Source organism: Hemitrygon akajei, chromosome 18 (genome assembly GCF_048418815.1).
Source record: "Hemitrygon akajei chromosome 18, sHemAka1.3, whole genome shotgun sequence".
Classification (NCBI taxonomy): Eukaryota; Metazoa; Chordata; class Chondrichthyes; order Myliobatiformes; family Dasyatidae; genus Hemitrygon; species Hemitrygon akajei.
The window spans coordinates 12,232,311-12,251,866 of record NC_133141.1 but is presented as its reverse complement, the minus strand read 5'-3'; the positions used below and the strand labels follow the sequence as shown (position 1 = coordinate 12,251,866).

The 19,556-nt window shown below is 44.5% G+C and overlaps 1 protein-coding gene across 2 annotated transcripts in view; it reads left to right on the top strand.

Moving 5' to 3' along the window:
• The window catches only part of LOC140741096 (1-phosphatidylinositol 4,5-bisphosphate phosphodiesterase delta-3-like), a 94,589-nt gene that overhangs the window by 17,471 nt on the left and 57,562 nt on the right, over positions 1 to 19,556 (top strand). For both annotated transcript variants that reach the window (XM_073070833.1, XM_073070834.1), the window contains exons 2-5: positions 607 to 762; positions 3,591 to 3,819; positions 4,122 to 4,251; positions 15,080 to 15,305. In XM_073070833.1, the coding sequence (XP_072926934.1) occupies positions 607 to 762; positions 3,591 to 3,819; positions 4,122 to 4,251; positions 15,080 to 15,305 (741 nt within the window). The remainder of the gene's footprint in view (positions 1 to 606; positions 763 to 3,590; positions 3,820 to 4,121; positions 4,252 to 15,079; positions 15,306 to 19,556) is intronic.

The window sequence follows — 19,556 nt, the reverse complement described above, 5'->3', positions numbered from 1 at the left end:
GATAAAATGCTGGTGGAACACAGCAGGCCAGGCAGCATCTATAGGAAGAAGCACTGTCGACGTTTCGGGCCAAGACTCTTCGACAGGACAAAGCCTGTGAGTACTCACTAAGAAGGCTGTGCTGGTACTGTACCCTCAAACACCGGCTGGGAATGTCGTGAAGGTTTGCAATCACCCTCCTGCAATCTCTGCTTTCCTCTCAGTCTTCTCTGTTTCCTGAGCTCAGGTTCTGGTTCAATGCAGAGCCGACCACCTTGGCCAGTGGAAAGGAAAATAATATTTAACAAATTTTGAGAAGTTCTAGCAGATCACAATGAGTGAATTCTGATCTTTGAACAGAATTTCAAACATATGTTACTGTGTCCTGACGAAGGGTCTCAGCATGAAACGTCGACAGTGCTTCTCCCTATAGATGCTGCCTGGCCTGCTGTGTTCCACCAGCACTTTGTGTGTGTTGCTTGAATTTCCAGCATCTGCAGATTTCCTCGTGTTTGAGGATTATAGAGAGATGGTGTTGTTTGGAAAGTTGAGTTCCTTTCCTCGAGGATCTATCTGTGAAGGACTGTGTGTACTGGCCTCTGACCATTGCCCTTCTGTCTCTTGCAGGGTTGCTTGATGATGAAGATGTGAAGATCATGCTGAAAGGCAGCAAGTTGCGAAAAATAAAATCAAGTCGGTGGAAGAAAGATCGCAGGATGAAGCTGCAGGACGATTGTTTGTCCATCTGGTGTGAGTCAAAATCCAGGAATAAGCCATCAACCTGTGAGTACTCATTAAGGAGGCTGCGCTGGTACTGTACCCTCAAACACTGGCTGGGAACGTCGTGAGGGTTTGCAATCACCCTCCCGCAATCCACATTTTAAATCTGCCTCTTTGCTTTCCTCTCAGTCTTCTCTGTTTCCTGAGCTCAGGTTCTGGTTCAATGCAGAGCTGACCACCTTGGCCAGTGGAAAGGAAAATAATATTTAACAAATTTTTAGAAGTTCTAGCAGATCACAATGAGTGACAGCAAACCAGAAACACATCATAACTTGAACCACAGAGTCCGACCCATAAACCGCGTCGATTAAACCTTGGCCAAGACCCAGAACTCTGGCACCATCCTCCAGCAGCATTGAGCATGAGGGTGAGAGAGACCATTTGAACACAGGGATCTTTCTCTGGGAGCAGCAAGTGAGAGGGAGAGAGAGAGACTGTCACACTCAGACACCTTCTCCCAGCAGCAGTGAGGCTGGCAGATGGCGTTGAACACCCGCTCACCTTGATGATTTCAACCTTCCTTTTAACCAGCGAGGTGGGTGAGAAATGGAGTCGATCATTGGCTCGTGCTTCTTTGCCTCCAGGCTGCACGCTTCACTCAAAACCTCACTGAACCCCCTCGGAGGCAGCAAAGCACCAGGTTGCTCAGTCAGCCCAAAAAACACCATTAACGTGTAGATCCCAGAGGCTCCAACAGTAGCAGAACCACATATGAAAGAAAAAGAAGACATAGAAGAAGTGAAAGAAGTAGTTTTGTGAACCATCTGGAGGATGTTGCCCTTGGTCGCATTCTTACCTGGCACCATCTTCTTATTGCAGCTTACTACTGCCACAAAATAACAAATTTCATGACGTATATCAGTAATAATAAACCTGATTCTGATTATAATACTGTATAATGTCTAAAAAAAAGCTGATTTAAATATCTGTTGGGTAGTAAGGAAATAAATCCAATGTCCTGGATTATCAGTTTTACAGAAGTACAATGGGCATGTTTTTGCAAAGCACCATGTGTTCTGTGTAATAATGATTGGAATTATGAATCATTGGTCAAACAGGTTTTCTAGAGGTTGTGAAGTTGTGAAACATTTTTTATATATTACAAAAGCATCTGCGCTGAATAAGCAGAATTTTGTTTCATTCAAAAATCAGAAATTTTGCAGTTGGAAGCTCTCTCACATAGTGTGTTTATTTTGTACAGTGTGTCTATTTTGTATGCTCCATAAATCGGTTTAACTAAAATCACTAAACAAGCTTATATTTATTGTGCACAGAGTGCTCTTCCTGACCTACATCCTGGTCCTTGTTCTTTGGGAACACACACACACACACACACACACACACACACACACACACACACACACACACACACACACACACACACACACACACACACACACACACACACACACACACACACACACACACACACACACACACACACACACCCTATAATCTAACTGTCATGTTTTGTAACTTAAAGAACATTAAACTAATTTAAAAAAACTCACAAGAGTCCAAAAATATGGGTGTAGTTCAAGTTTATGTTCAACGAGGTGCATGCATATCATGTGGTAACGTGAGGACGTATGCAATTAACGTATTTTTATATATAACCCGTAATGAATTATTTAAATTGACAAGTTCGAGTTCATAGGACTAGATGGTTCAATCCCTTTGATAAGCAGATCTTAACTTGGGTCATATACAAATTTCATTTCCATCATTGATTTCTTCATAGGGGCCCCTGCCACCAAACCCGGGGTTATCCTATAAGTTGAGGTCAACTTTGACTTCAGGTACGATGGAGCACTAATGTACCATGCTTTATGGCAATCCCTTCCACAAGGTCAAACCATTGCCTTCCTGACTATGGGACGCACAGCTTATTGGCCACGTAAAGTGTTCCAAGTAGAGAGAATGCAGGGAGGAAGTGATGATGTAAATGGGTGCTTGATGGTTGCTATGGACTCGATCAGCTAAAGAGATTATCTTCATGCTTTAGGACTCTGACTCTATCAGGAACAATGCTTTATAATGTATGACAGGAGCTGTTGATGTGTTTAAAGTACCTCTCAGCATCCAAATACATGCCAGCTACCAGCCATTCCTGAACTGGGTACCTCGTTCCTGAGCTGCAGCACTGTATTCCTTACTGCCCATTACACCGCTGGCATTTAGGGCAGCAATGAAAGTCCTTCATCTCTGGCGATATTCATGGCTTCCTTCACCATGTCAATAGCTCGGTTCTCACTACTATCAGTCATGCAAGTTCCAGGGGTAGACTCAGGAATACTGTTGCACGCAGATGTAGAAGGATTCTTCATTGCTGTTTCCGTAACAGCTTTGTTTGACCAGTCAGGGTTGTTAGCCCTGAGCTGAACCCCGAACCTGGAGGACCGGTGGACCACTCTTAGTCTGTCCTCTACCCTTTGACCTGTTTGGCATGGATGACCCTACCAAGAGTCAAAGCATAAAGCCCTGACTCCTGCCAACATGGCTCTCCGGGTCATTGAGGCACGCAAGCCTCCAAACCACAAGATTCTGGTCCTCTTGGAGGACTGTGTGTCACCCTCAAACAATTCTCCACCAGATGCCCAGCCTGCTATTACTCACTGGGAGCCTGGGGCAGGTATGAAGAAGCTGCCATTGTTTGCTAGCAGATCTGTGGCCTCGTCAGTTCCTGTCCTGGCTTAGTGAGAGTGATGGGTAGGGTCTGTCACAGGGGGTGTCTGGCATTTGTGCTCCAACAGGGGTGGGGGAAAGTCTCGTCACAGTGACGTTACAAGATGTGCTGGCCTGGTTACTCATGTTCCCCTCTGACCTTTCAGTCTCGGTGATGGATATCCGGGAGGTCCAGGAGGGACACCAGTCGGAGGTGATGAAGAAACACGGCAGCAGCTACTCAGAGAAACGTTGCTTCACCATCGTGTTTGCGGGCAGCCGGAGCAGCCTGGACCTGGTGGCGGCCACGGAGGAGGAAGGGAGGCGGTGGGTTCAGGGGCTGAAGAAACTCCGAAAGAAAGCAGAAAATATGAGCCAGCGAGAAAGAATTCACCAATATCCTTTGCACCATTTTCACTGGGTAGATGTGATCAAGTGCTGTTAACAGTTCCCATTTTCCCTAAAACCACAGGCAAGGATTAGTCAAATCTCCTGGGTGCACTGACAGGGATAGTGATTAGATCGAGAGGAATGAGTTAAGGCAGCAGTTAGAAGCTCGTTTGGTTTTTGTTTGGTTTGTGTTGGAGGTGTGTTGGGTGTGTTGGCATGTATGTTTGTGTGTAAGCAGTATGCATGTGTGTGAGGAGTCTACACTTTCCAACTGTTCCAAACCATGTTATTTCCTTACATCTGCCCACTTGGATCCATAAACATCTTCGGAAAGCTGACGAAGATAAGGATAACAAAATGAGCTTTGAAGAGATTAAAAGCCTGCTGAAGATGATCAACATTGAGGCAGATGATGAATATGCTTACCAGATCTTCAAGGTAAGAACCTGTCTGAAGAGAGAGGAAGTGTGCCCATGGGATCATGTGCTGACTTGGTGAAATCTGGCATGGCCTTCGAGACACTCGTGGACAAGGAGAATTGGGTTCTTACATTGAAATTAGACTGTTACTAATCCACAATAGTAAGTGGATGTGGTGGGTTGAGACTTGGTCATTTGTTTTTCAAAGTTCAAAGTAAATTGTATTATCGGAATACATAATGTCACTACATACAACCCTGAGATTCTTTTTCCTGTGGGCATACTTAGCAAATCTATGGAACCATAACTGTAAACAGGATCAATGAGCAAATGCAAATATAAATAAATAGCAATAAATAATGAAAATGAAATAATGAAATAAAGAGTAAGATAATGAGATAAGTGAGATCATCAGTTGTGGGAGCACCAGAAGTAGAATGAGTGTAGTTATCCCCTCTGGTTCAAGAGCCTGATGGTTGAGGGATAATAACTGTTCCTGAACCTGGTGGTGTGAGTCCTGAGGCTCTTGTACCTTCAACCTGATGAGAGCAGTGAGAAAAGAGCACGGCCTGGGTGGGGAGGATCTTTGATTATGGATGCTGTTTTTCTACAGCAATGTTTCATGTAGATGTGGTCAATGGTTGGGAGGGCTTTGTTGGTGATGTACTGGGCTAAATCCACTACCTTTTGTAAGATTTTCTGCTGAATGGCATTGGTGTTCCCACACCAGGCCGTAATGCAGCCAGTCCTCACATTGTTCACCACACATCTATAGAAATTTGCCAAGGTTTTTGATGACATGCCAAATCTCCATAGACTCCTGAGGAAGTAGAGGTGTTGTCGCGCTTTCTTTGCAAAAATTTATATGATGGGTCCAGGACAGGTCCTCTGAGGTAGTGACACCCAGGAATTTAAAGCTACTGACCCTCTCCACCTCTGATCCTCCGATGAATACTGGCCCATGGACCTCTGGTTCCCCTCTCCTGAAGTCCACAATCAGTTCCTTGGTCTTGCTGACATTGAGTGAAAAGTTGTTGCTAAAACATCACTCAGCCAAATTTTCAATCTCCCTCTAGTATGCTGATTCATCACCACCTTTGATACAGCCCACAACAGTGGTGTCATCAGCACACTTGTATGTGGTGTCGGAGCTGTACTTAGCCACACAGTCATAGGTGTAAAGCGAGTCGAGCAGGGGGCTAAGTACACATCCTTGTGGTGCCCCTGTGCTGATGGAGATTAGGAGGAGGATTAGTGATTAATCAATAGTGTTTCTATTTCATAGAAGTAGAGTTTATTAGCTCCACTGTTCTGTATGACAAATTAAACTAAAGACCAGCAACACAGACTTTCATTTTAGCCCTACAATAGAAAAGTGGAAATGTGAAAAACAGCTGGGTACATGAAACTAGAATAGAGATGCTGAAAATACTCAGTGGGCCAGGCATCACCTGAGGAAAGACAATCAAAGTTCATTTATTATCAAAGTACACACATGTCACCATGTACAACCCTGAGATTTGTTTTCTTGCAGGCATACTCAATAAATCCATAATAAAATAATAATCATAATAGAATAAATGAAAGGCTGCAGCAACTTGGGTGTTCAACCAGTGTGCAAAAGACAACAAACTCTACAAATACAAAAAGAATAAATAAATAAATAAATAAATAAATAGATAGATAGATAGATAGATAAATAAATAAATAAATAAACAAACAAACAAACAAACAAACAAACAAACAAGCAAGCAAGCAAGCAAGCAAGCAAGCAATAAATATCGAGAACATGAGAGGAAGAGTCCTTGAAAGTGAGTCCATAGGTTGTGAGACAGTTCAGTGATGGGGCGAGTGAAGTTGAGTGAAGTTATTTCCTCTGGTTCCTGATGGATTATGGGTAATAACTGCTCCTGAACCTAGTAGTGTAGGTCCTGAGGCTCCTGTACCTTCTTTGATTTCTGAACAGCTGAGAAAGAAATGTTAAGTTGCAGAGAAGGTGAGGAAGGATAAACCAGAGAGTATCTGTGATAGGTTGAGGCCAGGGTTGCAGAAAGGATGAATTAATGGGGCAGTTTGAGGGAAACAAAGCAGTGTGATGTATTGTCAGGCGGTGACAGTGAGAAATGGACAACACTGACCCTGTGTCACATGCAGACGGAGTACAGCAGAAACTGCCCAGTCTGATATGGGCAGAAAATATAATCAGAAATTGGAGAATTTGTTTCATCCAGATTACAAAATGCCCAGAGTGAAGAAGAGGTGCTGTTCCTCAGAATTGCATTAGTCCTCATTATAAGTGTGCAGGCAGCACAGACAGAGGTCTGGGTGGGAATAGAACAGGTAGCAGGAAGCTCAGGGTCACTCCCGAGGTCTGAACACAAGCACTTCATAAAATCATCACCCAGTCTGTGTTTGGTTTCCCATTGTGAAAGTGACCACATTGTGGACACTGAATGCAGTACACTAGAAGAAGGGTGAGACCATTTGGGCCCCTGGATGGTGGAAAGGGAAGAGGTAAAAATGAAGGTTGCATGGGAAGGTGCTGTTGGAAGGGGAGTGGTAGGTGGAACATGTCTAACTAATCAGTCATCTTTGGCACCTCCTCAAAAAACATATTCCAGTTTGTTAGACAGGTCATGTTGACTATTCTTAATCAATCCATATTTTTCCAAATGTGTGGCAATCCCCCTCTGTTCCAGAAAGAACATCAACAGCTTCTTCAGTGCTGTTGGAAGGGGAGTGGTAGGTGGAACATGTCTAACTAATCAGTCATCTTTGGCACCTCCTCAAAAAACATATTCCAGTTTGTTAGACAGGTCATGTTGACTATTCTTAATCAATCCATATTTTTCCAAATGTGTGGCAATCCCCCTCTGTTCCAGAAAGAACATCAACAGCTTCTTCAGTGGGCCTACATTCCTGGAATCTGTTCTAAACCCTCTCCAAAACATTCCCATCTTTCCTCAAGTCCGATACCCAGAACTAGATACAATCTTGGTCGATTGTAGCCAAACTGGTCTTTAGAAAGGTCACTCTGCTTTTAGGGAAATTTTCCAGTCGGCCCCATGGGCCTTGCCCTGACATGGAATAGGATCACGGTAAATCTTTTAACCTCAGTGTTACATTCCTTCTGTACATCCCTTTATTTCCTTACTGACCAGAGTCCTGATCTCTGTTGTTGTGAAACAACTCTATGAATGGGAATCACTGTCCTTGGGAAGAGATGGCCAAAGATTCACAATGCCTGGGTGAAGAAATTTGTCACCTCTGCGCTAAGTGACTGACACCATTTTTTTTTGAGACAGTGACTCATGGCTCTTGACAACTCAGCCAAAACGTCAATCTGGCATCTACTCTGTTAAGCCCCTGAAGAATTTTGCAGGTTTGAAGAAGCCCCAGGCATTCCACTCCTGGAATCAATCTGGTGAACCTACATTCCATTCTATCAGTCACTAGAATCTTGTTCTATAGATTGGGAGACCAAACCTGCACTCAATATTCCACAAAACTACTGTAGATGTTTTACTGTTGCACTCAGTGTCTCTTGTAATAAGAACAACCAATGGATTTCAAGGCTTTCCTAATTGCTTACTATTTTTCATTTCTTTCTACCAAAGTACATGTCATTCCATCTGCCATGTCCTTCTGGTTCCTGTCTGCATCTCCCTGAAGCCTCCTTGCACCCTCCAGAAAATCCATACTATAACCCAACATTGCAATTTCAGCAGATTTGAATATTGTAAAGGCAGAATTGGGTGGTATGGAAAAAGGCCATTCTGACAGCATAAGACCATAGGATATAGGAGCAGAACTGGGCCATTTGGCCCATCGAGTTTGTTCCGCCATTTCATCATGACTGATCCATTTCCCCTCTCAGCCCCAGTCTCGTGCCTTCTCCCTGTATCCCTTCACGCTCTGACTAATCAAGAACCCATCAACCTCTGCCTTCAATATACCCAATGATTTGGCCTCCACCACTCCATGTGGCAACAATTTCTATAAATTCACCACCGTCTGACTAAAGAAAATCCTCCTCATCTCCGTTCTAAAAGGACACCCTTCTATTTTGAGGCTGTGTCCTCTGGTCTTAGACTTCCCCATCACAGGAAACATCCTCTCCACATCCACTCTATTGAGGCCTTTCACCATTCAATAGTTTTCAATGAGGTCACCCCTCATTGTTCAGAATTCCAACGAGTACAGACCCAGAGCCATCAAACATGCCTCATACAATAACCCTTTCATTCCCGGAATCATTCTTGTGAAACTCCTCTGAACCCTCTCCAATGTCAGCACATCCTTTCTTGGATAAGGCGCCCAAAACTGCTCTCAGTACTCCAAGTGAGGCCTCACCAGTGTCTTATAGAGCCTCAGCATTACATCCTTGCTTTTATATTCCCGATCTCCTGAAATGAATGCTAACATTGCATTTGCTTTCCTCACTACTGACTCAACCTATAAACATTTAGGGAATCCTGCACAAGGACTCACAAGTCCCTTTGTGGCTCAGATTTTTGGATTTTCTGTCCATTTAGAAAACAGTCAACCCTATTATTTTTTCTACCAAAGTGCATGACCGTAAACTTTCTGTGTGGCATGCATGCTTGCGCTAGTTGAGGCACTGAATATGAAAGTGACAGCTTAAAAAACTCTGTTTAGGCTGCTTCTGGAGTATTGCATTAATTTCTGGTCACTCATTTGTAGGAAGGATGTGAAGGCATTGGAGAGGGTGCAGAAGAGGTTTACCAAGGATGAGCTATAAAGAGAGGCTGGACAAACCTTGGCTGTTTTTTCTGGAGCAGTGGAGACTGACAGAAGTCCATAAAATTATGAGAGGCATAGATAGAGTAGACAACTGGTATCTTTCTCCCAGGGTTAAAATACTAGAGCTATATATTTAAGGTGAGAGGGGGTAAGTTCAAAGGAGATGTGTGGAATCCTAAGCTGTACTCTTCCAAGTTCTATGTTCATTCGTGGTCAATGTCATAGTCGTATTAGTGCTCCCAAAATGTATCAACTCACATTTACCTGGATGAAATCTTCTCTGCCATCTCAGCCCATTTCACCAACACATTGATATCCCTCTGCAGCGTAAGACCACCCTCCACACTATCAACAGCTCCACCAGTCATTGTGTCATCTGCAAAGTTGCTGATCGTGCCTCTCACATCCATGCCCAAGTCATTCATGTACATTGCAAAGAGCAAAGGTCTCAGCACGGATCCCTATGGGACACCATTAGTCTCAGGAATCCGATCACAACAACAACCCACTACCATCACTTTCTTTTTCTTATTGCCAAACCAGTTTTGGATCTAGTTTGCCAATTTGCCCTGGATTCCAATGGCCGTAACCCAGAGAACCAGTTTCCCAAAGTGGGACCTAGTCAAAGATTTTACCAAAGTCCATGTAAATCACATCTACTGCCATGTCCTCGTTGATGTACTTTGTGACCTCTTCAAAATATTCAGTCAAATTGGATCAGCCCTTGACAAGGCCATTGTTCTTGCCTTTCCAAGTGATTGTTAATCCTCCCAGATATTTTTCCAGTATCATACCTACCACTGGACTATAACTACCAGGTTTCTCCTGCTGCCTTTCTTGAAAAGCAAGACCATGTTTGCTGTCCTCCAGTCACCTGGCAACTCACTTGTAGATAATAAAGATGTAAATACTATCAGGCAGAGCACAAACAATCCCATCACATCTGCTCTGGAGGATTTATCCATCTGTGAGCCCACCAAGAGTTCAAGTACTTCCTCTTTATTTATGGAGACCTGCATGAGACATTTACCTTCCCCTTCACTGAATTCTTCACCCACCAAATTCATTTCTTCATGGATGCAGGTGAGAAGTATTTATTTAGGATGTCAGTTATACCTTCCGGCTCCACTCTCGAGAAGGGAACTCAGAAGGGATTTAGGAGAACAAGAAGGTGTCCTGAAAAGTTCTTGGCGAGTGGAATTAAAGAGAATCCCAAGGCTTTCTACACGTACATCAAGAGCAAGAGGATAACTGGGGAAAAGGCAGGACCACACAAGGATAAAGAAGGGAACTTGTGCTTAGAGACAGTGGATGCGGGCAAAGTCCTAAACAAGAACTTTGTGTTGGTATTTACTGAGGATAGTGAGATCAGGTGGAGTATGCTAAGATACTCGGGTATTTTGAGTGTTAGGTCTCTATAAAAACATTAAGGCGGATAAGTCCCCAGGCCTGATGGGATAAAGCCCAGGTATTGAGAGAGGTGAGAGCTGAGATTTCTGGGCCCTTAACCAAGATCTTTGTATCTTTGCTAGCCACAGATGTGGTCCTGGAGAACTGGTTGGTAGCTCATTTTGCTCATGCCTGAAACGTCAACTGTTTATTCATTTCCACAGATGCTGAGTTCCTGCAGCATTTTGTGTGTGTAGCTCATGTTCAAGGGAAGTAGGGATGATCCTGGAAATTATAGATCCTCTGTTAAGTGATAGGTTGGATTCAAAATTGGCTTTGCCATTGAAGATGGAGGGTCATGTAGATGGGTGTTATTCTGGCTGGGGGTCTGTGAACAGTGCTGTGAACGTGGATCAGTGAATGTGGATCAGAAATGTGTGAGGGCTGATTAGGAAACATAGAAACACAGTGATGCACCATCAATAACTCACTCTGAGACGTAAGAAGCGAGGTATCGGCTTTTATTGACTGGAAGAATGAACAACACTACATCCTGGGGAATGAGGCTGGGCATCAGGCCTCAATCACCTTTATACAGGGGTCAGTGGGAGGAGCCACAGGAGCTGTCAGCAGGGGTCTGTGGGAGGAGCCACAGGAGCAGTCAGCAGGGGGTCTGTGGGAGGAGCCACAGGAGCAGTCAGCAGGGGGTCTGTGGGAGGAGCCACAGGAGCAGTCAGCAGGGGGTCTGTGGGAGGAGTCACAGGAGCAGTCAGCGGGGGTCTGTGGGAGGAGCCACAGGAGCAGTCAGCAGGGGTCTGTGGGAGGAGCCACAGGAGCAGTCAGCAGGGGGTCTGTGGGAGGAGCCACAGGAGCAGTCAGCAGGGGGTCTGTGGGAGGAGCCACAGGAGCAGTCAGCAGGGGGTCTGTGGGAGGAGTCACAGGAGCAGTCAGCGGGGGTCTGTGGGAGGAGCCACAGGAGCAGTCAGCAGGGGTCTGTGGGAGGAGCCACAGGAGCAGTCAGCGGGGGTCTGTGGGAGGAGCCACAGGAGCTGTCAGCAGGGGTCTGTGGGAGGAGCCACAGGAGCTGTCAGCAGGGGTCTGTGGGAGGAGCCACAGGAGCAGTCAGCAGGGGGTCTGTGGGAGGAGCCACAGGAGCAGCCCAGACAGGTATATGTAGTTCACCACACACAGAAAACCTACAGCACAATACAGGCCCTTGCTTTAGAAATTGCCTAGGGTTACCCATAGCTCTCTATTTTTCTGAGCTCCATGTAGAAGTTTGCAGATAACATGAAAATTGTGGATTTGTGGACAATGAAGAAGGTTGTCAAGCAATACAGCAGATTAGTGATCAGATAGAATTTAATCCAGACAAGTGTGAGAAGTTGGACTTTGAGAGGTCACATTTAAGGGGAAAGTACATGGTAAATGGTGGACCATTAGCAGTATCAATGTGCAGAGTGACCTTGCGGGTGCAATCTGTACCTTCCTGACATACAGCCTCTTTGAAACTCTAGTATATCCTTCCACTTAATCCACTTTGATAGCCTAATGAGAACAAATGAGATGTCCTTTGTCAAAGAACGAGGCTTCCCTTCCTCCACCATCAACACTGCCCTCAACCACATCTCTTCCATTTCATGCATATAACTATAAAACAATTACAGCACAGAAACAGGCCATCTCGGCCCTTCAAGTCCGTGCCGAACGCTTACTCTCACCTAGTCCCACTGACCCACACTCAGCCCATAACCCTCCATTCCTATCCTGTCCATATACCTATCCAATTTTACTTTAAATGACAATACCGAACCTGCCTCTACCACTTCTACTGGAAGCTTGTTCCACACAGGTACCACTCTCTGAGTAAAGAAATTCCCCTTCGTGTTACCCCTAAACTTTTGCCCCCTACTCTCAACTCATGTCCTCTTGTTTGAATCTCCCCTACTCTCAATGGAAAAAGCCTATCCACGTCAACTCTATCTATCCCCCTCATAATTTTAAATACCTCTATCAAGTCCCCCCTCAATCTTGTACACTCCAAAGAATAAAGACCTAACTTGTTCACCCTTTCTCTGTAACTTAGGTGCTGAAACCCAGGTAACATTCTAGTAAATCTCCTCTGTACTCTCTCTATTTTGTTGACATCTTTCCTGTAATTCGGTGACCAGAACTGTACACAATACTCCAAATTTGGCCTTACCAATGCCTCGTACAATTTTAACATTACATCCCAACTCCTATACTCAATGCTCTGATTTATAAAGGCCAGCATGTCTGCTTTTGCCCCATCCTCCCACCATGCTACCAGGGATAGGGTTCCTCTTGTCCTCACCTACCACCCCACCAGCCTCCGCGTCCAGCACATAATTTTCCGTAATTTCCGCCATCTCTAACAGGATCCCACCATCAAGCAAATCTTTCCCTACCCCCACCCACTGTTTGCTTTCTGCAGGGATCATTCCCTATGCAATTTCCTTGTCCATTCATCCCTCCCCACTGATCTCCCTCCTGGTACTTAACCTTGCAAGTGGAACAAGTGCCACACCTGCCCCTACACCTCCTCCCTCACCACCATTCAGGGCCCCAAACAGTCCTTCCAGGTGAGGCGACAGTTCACCTGTGAGTCGGCTGGGGTCATCTGCTGTATCCATTTCCCCCAAGGTGGCTTCCTGTATATCAGTGAGACCCGACGTAGATTGGGAGACCGCTTCACCGAGCACCTACACTCCGTCGACCAGAAAAAGCGGGATCTCCCGTTAGCCACCCACTTCAATTCCACTTCCCGTTCCCATTCCGACATGTCAGTCCGTGGCCTCCTCTACTGTCGTGATGAGTCCACACTCAGGTTAGAGAAACAACACCTGATATTCCATCTGGGTAGCCTCCAACCTGATGGCATGAACATCAATTTCTCGAACATCTGGTAATGCCCCACACCCTTCCTCTCCTTCACCATTCCCCTCTCTCACCTCATCTCCTTACCTATCCATCACCTCCCTCTGGTGCTCCTCCCCTTCCCTTTCTTTCATGGTCTTCTATCCTCTTCTATCAGATTCCCCCTTCTCCAGCTCTTTATCTCTTTCACCTATCAGCTTCCCAGCTGTTAACTTCACCCCCCCCCCCCCCACCATCTTCTTGATCTAACTTCTCATCTTTTTTCTCCAGTCCTGATGAAGGATCTCGGCCCAAAACGTCAACTGTACTTTTTTCCACAGATGCTGCCTGACCTCCTGAGTTCCTCCAGCATTTTGTGTGTGTTGCTTGGATCTCCAGCATCTGCAGATCTTCTTGTGTTTTTGATAACCTGCCTGTTGGTTTTCTGGTTTCCTGGCGCCGGTCACAGTCCCTGCAATATTTGCCTTGTCAATACCCTGCCACTCTGATTCATGGCAGTCTGACCACTGCCTCTCTGCTTGTCTGTTACCCTGACACTTTGTCAGCTCCTCACCTTCTGAATTCTTACCACACTCACACCCTCCTGCTCTGATACCCTGTCCTGTTATAAAGGAATGGCAGATGGAATTTAACTCGGTCAGGTGCAAAGTAACGCACTTTGGGAAGTTAAATCGGGGCAGGACATGCACCGTGAATGGTGGAGCCCTGGGAGTGTAGTAAAACAGAGACATAGGGGTATAAGTACATACTGTACTACCCTTAAAATGGCTGTTTAGATGGACAGGATGGTGGTGGTGGCATATGGCTTGTTTGCCTTCATCAGGTGGGGTATTGAGTACAAGAGAGTGCAGAAACAATCGGAAGGATGTTGCTGAGACTGGAAGGCTTGAGTTACAAGAAGAGGCTGGATAGACTGTGATTGGAGAAGTGGTTATGATGTGCCCTAATGGTACTAAAGGTGCTTTACATTCTAAAGATGTAGAAGATTAGGTCTTGTTGGAATGCTTTTTACACATTTTTCATCTCTTCGCCGCCTTAGGAAGGGTGATGTGTTGATGAGGAGAAGGGCTGGCTTCATATTTAGACAGCTGTAAAAATATGGAAGTTTGCTAGGAAATGCTTCACCTGTCTTTCTCCTTGGGCTTCCCAAGGCCAATGAACCTGGTGCTCACAGAGGGAAGTTCTGCACCCCAGCCCTCAGGCCGATGATCAAGAAGGTGGACAATCTCTATTTTGCTAGGCCCTGCTTCTGGTGTCCTGTTGGATAGAGAGGAGCTGTGACCTCCACTCATTTACTGGAGGTTGCTGAATCAGAGTGAAGCTCCACGTTCAGCCTCCATGTAATGTCTCCAGCTTTACTTGTGGAACTCTGGCAGTGTAGGTGTTCCCTTGAACCAACTGTCATCCCAGTCTCTCCTTTGTTTGGCTGGTGTCCGATGATGATGATGCCCAGCTCTAATTAAAGCTCGTGAGCATGGCCGTTCTAACGGATGAGACCACAGGATTTACTGAGAGTTGGCACCATTGCACTCTAAGTCTGTCAAAGCCAATCTTTCAAAGCAAAACAGAGTCTTCTCTGGACCCTGTTGGTGTGGCAGTGTGGGAGCTGACAGGCTGATGATCAAATACCGGTTCTCATGTAAAGTTTCAGGACCAGGGACACACACACACACACACACACACACACACACACACACACACACATTCAGTAACAGACAGACATGGAGTGGATGTGTACAGGTGACTAGTAAAGTCTCTAGTTTGCATTGAACTAATTTTCCTTTATTCCTCTTCAGCAATGTGACAGATCCAAAACAAACAAACTGGAAGAAAATGAGATCGAGGACTTCTGCAAATTCCTCATGCAGCGGCCAGAGTTGGAGCAGATCTTTAATCATTACTCTGGAGAAGACCAGATCCTGACTGCTGAGGAGGTGAAGAAATTCCTTAAGGAGCAAAAGGAAATTGCCACTGATGAAAATGCAGCGACAATTATACAAACATTTGAGTTGAATGACACAGGTATGGGCAATATTCTCTTTTATCTGACCTACACTGGGTGATACCTCTCAAGTTGTTCAGAACAATATCTGTGTTTATGCTGGAATTGTCTTACCAAACCTGGAAGAAGTCATGGGTGAGAGACTGTTCCTGGATTCATTTGACAGGAAGAACGTGTCAAAATTACCCCGGAGAGGGAAGACTTGTTAGTTTGAATGATTGTTGTAAGAATTTTTCAAAAATACTCTGCATTCTGTTTTATCCACCAAAGTGGATGAGTTCACGCTATTACGTTTGTTATGGTCACCTCCGCACACTCAGCTTATCTACGTCCCGGAGAAAAGTCTTTACATCCTCTTTACTGAGTACACTCCTGCCTATTTTTTGTACCTTTGGCAGTACTGCTGGAAATCCATGCATTGGATGAGATTTAAACTGTGGCCCAGTCTCAGTAGAAATTCTGTGTACTTACTTCTAACCGTTCAGCTTACAAGTCCCTCAGAACAACCTGCTGTTTCCATTCCCCATTTATATCACTAAAATCCATTATTTCCCACTCATCTATGCATTAGAGTTGCCAGTTACCTACCAACAAGCACATCTTTGGGATTGTGGGATTAATTAGGGGCTGCTTGAAGGAAACTTACATGGTCACAGGGAGAGAGTGCAAACTCAATGCATATGGCATCAGAAGTCAGGGTGGAACCTGGATTGCCTGAACTGTGAGGCAGCAACAGTATCTGTGTGCCGCTCTGCTGCCCCCGCTGCAGAAAATCACACGCTGCTGCTTCCAAGAACAGCATGCAAGCTGTAGTTACGCTAATGTCAGCATAAGCTGTCTGGCTGTTATCACATTGTGGAACTTCCCTGTCTGCAAAGTGGCCCTTTTGTGGCTACCTTTTCAAGGTGCATAACTGGTTGTAAATCATCCTGGGTCTTCCAGGGATCAGGGGAAGATGTATGGCTATTTTTGCTGGGAGATGTTGTCCCTTTAAAGCTCAGTTGAAATTAAGTGTTCCTAATTTGCTTAGATCATCTCACGTACTGTAAATTGGGGATCAAATGTGACCCCAGTATTTGAGAAATGGGAAAGAGGTAAAACATTTGCAAAATGCTGGAAGAAGTCAGTAGATCAGGCAGTCAAGACCCTTAATCGGGGCAGAAGTCAGAATAAAAGGGTAGGGAAATGAAGGATCTCAGCCAGAAATGTTGACTGTTTATTCCTCAACATAGACGCTGCCTGACCTGCTGAGTTCCTCTGGCATTTTGTGTGTTGCTCTGGATTTCCAGCATCTGCAGTTTCTCTTGTGTCTCTGTGAGAGAAAGCAGAGAGCTGCTGACCCATTAGTCTGACACGGGGAGTTTGGAAAATGCTGGACCCTATGTAAACAGTGTGATATCAGGACACTTAGAACATAATAATACAATTGAAGAATCGTCGTAGATGTATGAAAAGGAAACCATGCTAAATAATGTGCTGAAGTGACACAAGCGTGTGGTTATGCTCCAAGTGCAGAGGGATGAACAGTTAGATAGATAGATAGATAGATAGATAGATACTTTATTCATCCCCATGGGGAAATTCAACTTTTTTCCAATGTCCCATACACTTGTTGTAGCAAAACTAATTACATACAATACTTAACTCAGTAAAAAATATGATATGCATCTAAATCACTATCTCAAAAAGCATTAATAATAGCTTTTAAAAAGTTCTTAAGTCCTGGCGGTAGAATTGTAAAGCCTAATGGCATTGGGGAGTATTGACCTCTTCATCCTGTCTGAGGAGCATTGCATCAATAGTAACCTGTCGCTGAAGCTGCTTCTCTGTCTCTGGATGGTGCTATGTAGAGGATGTTCAGAGTTATCCATAATTGACCGTAGCCTACTCAGCGCCCTTCGCTCAGCTACCGATGTTAAACTCTCCAGTACTTTGCCCACGACAGAGCCCGCCTTCCTTACCAGCTTATTAAGACGTGAGGCGTCCCTCTTCTTAATGCTTCCTCCCCAACACGCCACCACAAAGAAGAGGGCGCTCTCCACAACTGACCTATAGAACATCTTCAGCATCTCACTACAGACATTGAATGACGCCAACCTTCTAAGGAAGTACAGTCGACTCTGTGCCTTCCTGCACAAGGCATCTGTGTTGCCAGTCCAGTCTAGCTTCTCGTCTAACTGTACTCCCAGATACTTGTAGGTCTTAACCTGCTCCACACATTCTCCATTAATGATCACTGGCTCCATATGAGGCCTAGATCTCCTAAAGTTACACTGATTTGTAATAAGAACTGTGCAGAATTTTAAAAAGCACAGTAAATGCTAGACCAACAAGACCGTTAAATGAACGCCGCCACTGCAACTAGGAAGCAGTAACTAATTAGTTAAGGATGAGATTACAGAGTACCTGGAGGCACATGACAAGATAGATCAAAGCCAGCATGGTTTCCTGAAAGGAGAATCCTGCCTGATAAACCTACTGCAATCTTTTGAGGAAATTACAAGCAGGGTAGACAAAGGAGATGCAGTAGACATGGTGTATGGTATAAGGTAGATGAACTTGTAGCACAGTTTCAGATTGGCATGTATGATGTTGTAGGCATCACTGAATCATGGCTGAAAGAGGATTATAGCTGGGAGCTTAATATCCAAGGATACACATTGTATCGAAAGGATAGGCAGGAAGACAGAGGGTACGGTGTTGCTCTGTTGGTAAAAAATGAAGTCAAATCATTAGAAAGAGGTGACATGGGGTTGGAAGGTGCTGAATCATTGTGGATAGAGCTAAGGAACTGGAAGGGTAAAAAGACCTTGATGGGAGTTGTATACAGACCCCAAACGGTAGTAAGGATGTGGCCTACAAATTACAATGGGAGATTGAAAATCCATGCAAAAAAGAAAAAGTTACGATAGTCATGAGGGATTTCAGTATGCAGGTAGATTGGAAAAATATGGTTGGTACTGGATTCCAAGAGGGCAAATTTCTAGAATGCCTACAAGGTGCTTTTCAGAGTAGCTTGTGGTTGGGCCCACTAGGGGATCAGCAATTCTGGATTGGGTGTTGTGCAATGGACAGGAATTGATTAGAGAGCTTAAGGTAAAAGAACCCTTAGGGGGAAAGTGATCATAATATGATCAAATTCACCCTGAAATTTCAGAAGGAGAAGCTATAAAGTCAGATGTATCAGTATTACAGTGGAGTCAAGGGAATTACAGAGGCATGAGAGAGGAGTTGGCCAGAACCGATTAGAAAAGGACACTGGTGGGATGATGGCAGAGCAGCAATGGCTGGAATTTCTGGAATCAATTCGGGAGGCACAGGATATATACATCCCAAAGAGGAAAAAATTTTCTAAAGGAAAGATGACACAACCATGGCTAACAAGAAAAGTTAAAGCCAGCATAAAATTCAAAGAGAGGCCATATAATAGAGAAAAAATATTGGGAAGTTAGAAGATTGGGAAGCTTTTAAATACCAACAGAAGGCAACTAAAAAATTCATTAAGAAGGTAAAGATGAAATACAAAAGTAAGCTAGCCAATAATATTAAAGAGGACACCAAAAGTTTCTTCAGATACATAAAGTGTAAAAGAGAGGCAAGAGTGGATATTGGACTGCTGGAAAACAATGCTGGAGATATAGTAATGGGGGACAAGGAAAATATGGACAAACTGAGTAAGTATTTTGTATCAGCCTTCACTGTGGAAGACACTAGCAGTATGGTCACAAAAACATGTGCACACTGAATAATTTCCTCATAGAATCAGTATAAATAAGCCAGTTCTAAAATTTTCAGACAAATCATCGCAAACTCCACATTGTCAACACTGTTTGTAGCAGCAACTGGAAAAGGAAATGTGATTGTGCATGATCATGAAACATACTTAGCATACCAACGAGGTAAAGGGTGACAACCTTTCGTGCGCATTTTAAATTCCTTTGTGCGCTAGTAGCAAAAGGTGTGTGCATGACCACGTGCACTCCTCAGAGGGAACATTCATTCATAACGAAGTGGCTGAAGAGATTGTGGAGGCATTAGCAATGATGTTCAAGAATCACTAGATTCTGGAACAGTTCCAGAAGACTGGAGAATTGCAAGTGTCACTCCACTCTTCAAGAAGGAATGGAGGCAGAAGAAAGGAAATTATAGGCCAGTTAGTCTGACCTCAGTATATGGGAAGATGTTGGAGTTGATTGTTAAGGATGTAGTTTTGGGGTACTTGGAGGCGCGTGATAAAATAGGCTGTAGTCAGCATGGTTTCCTCAAGGGAA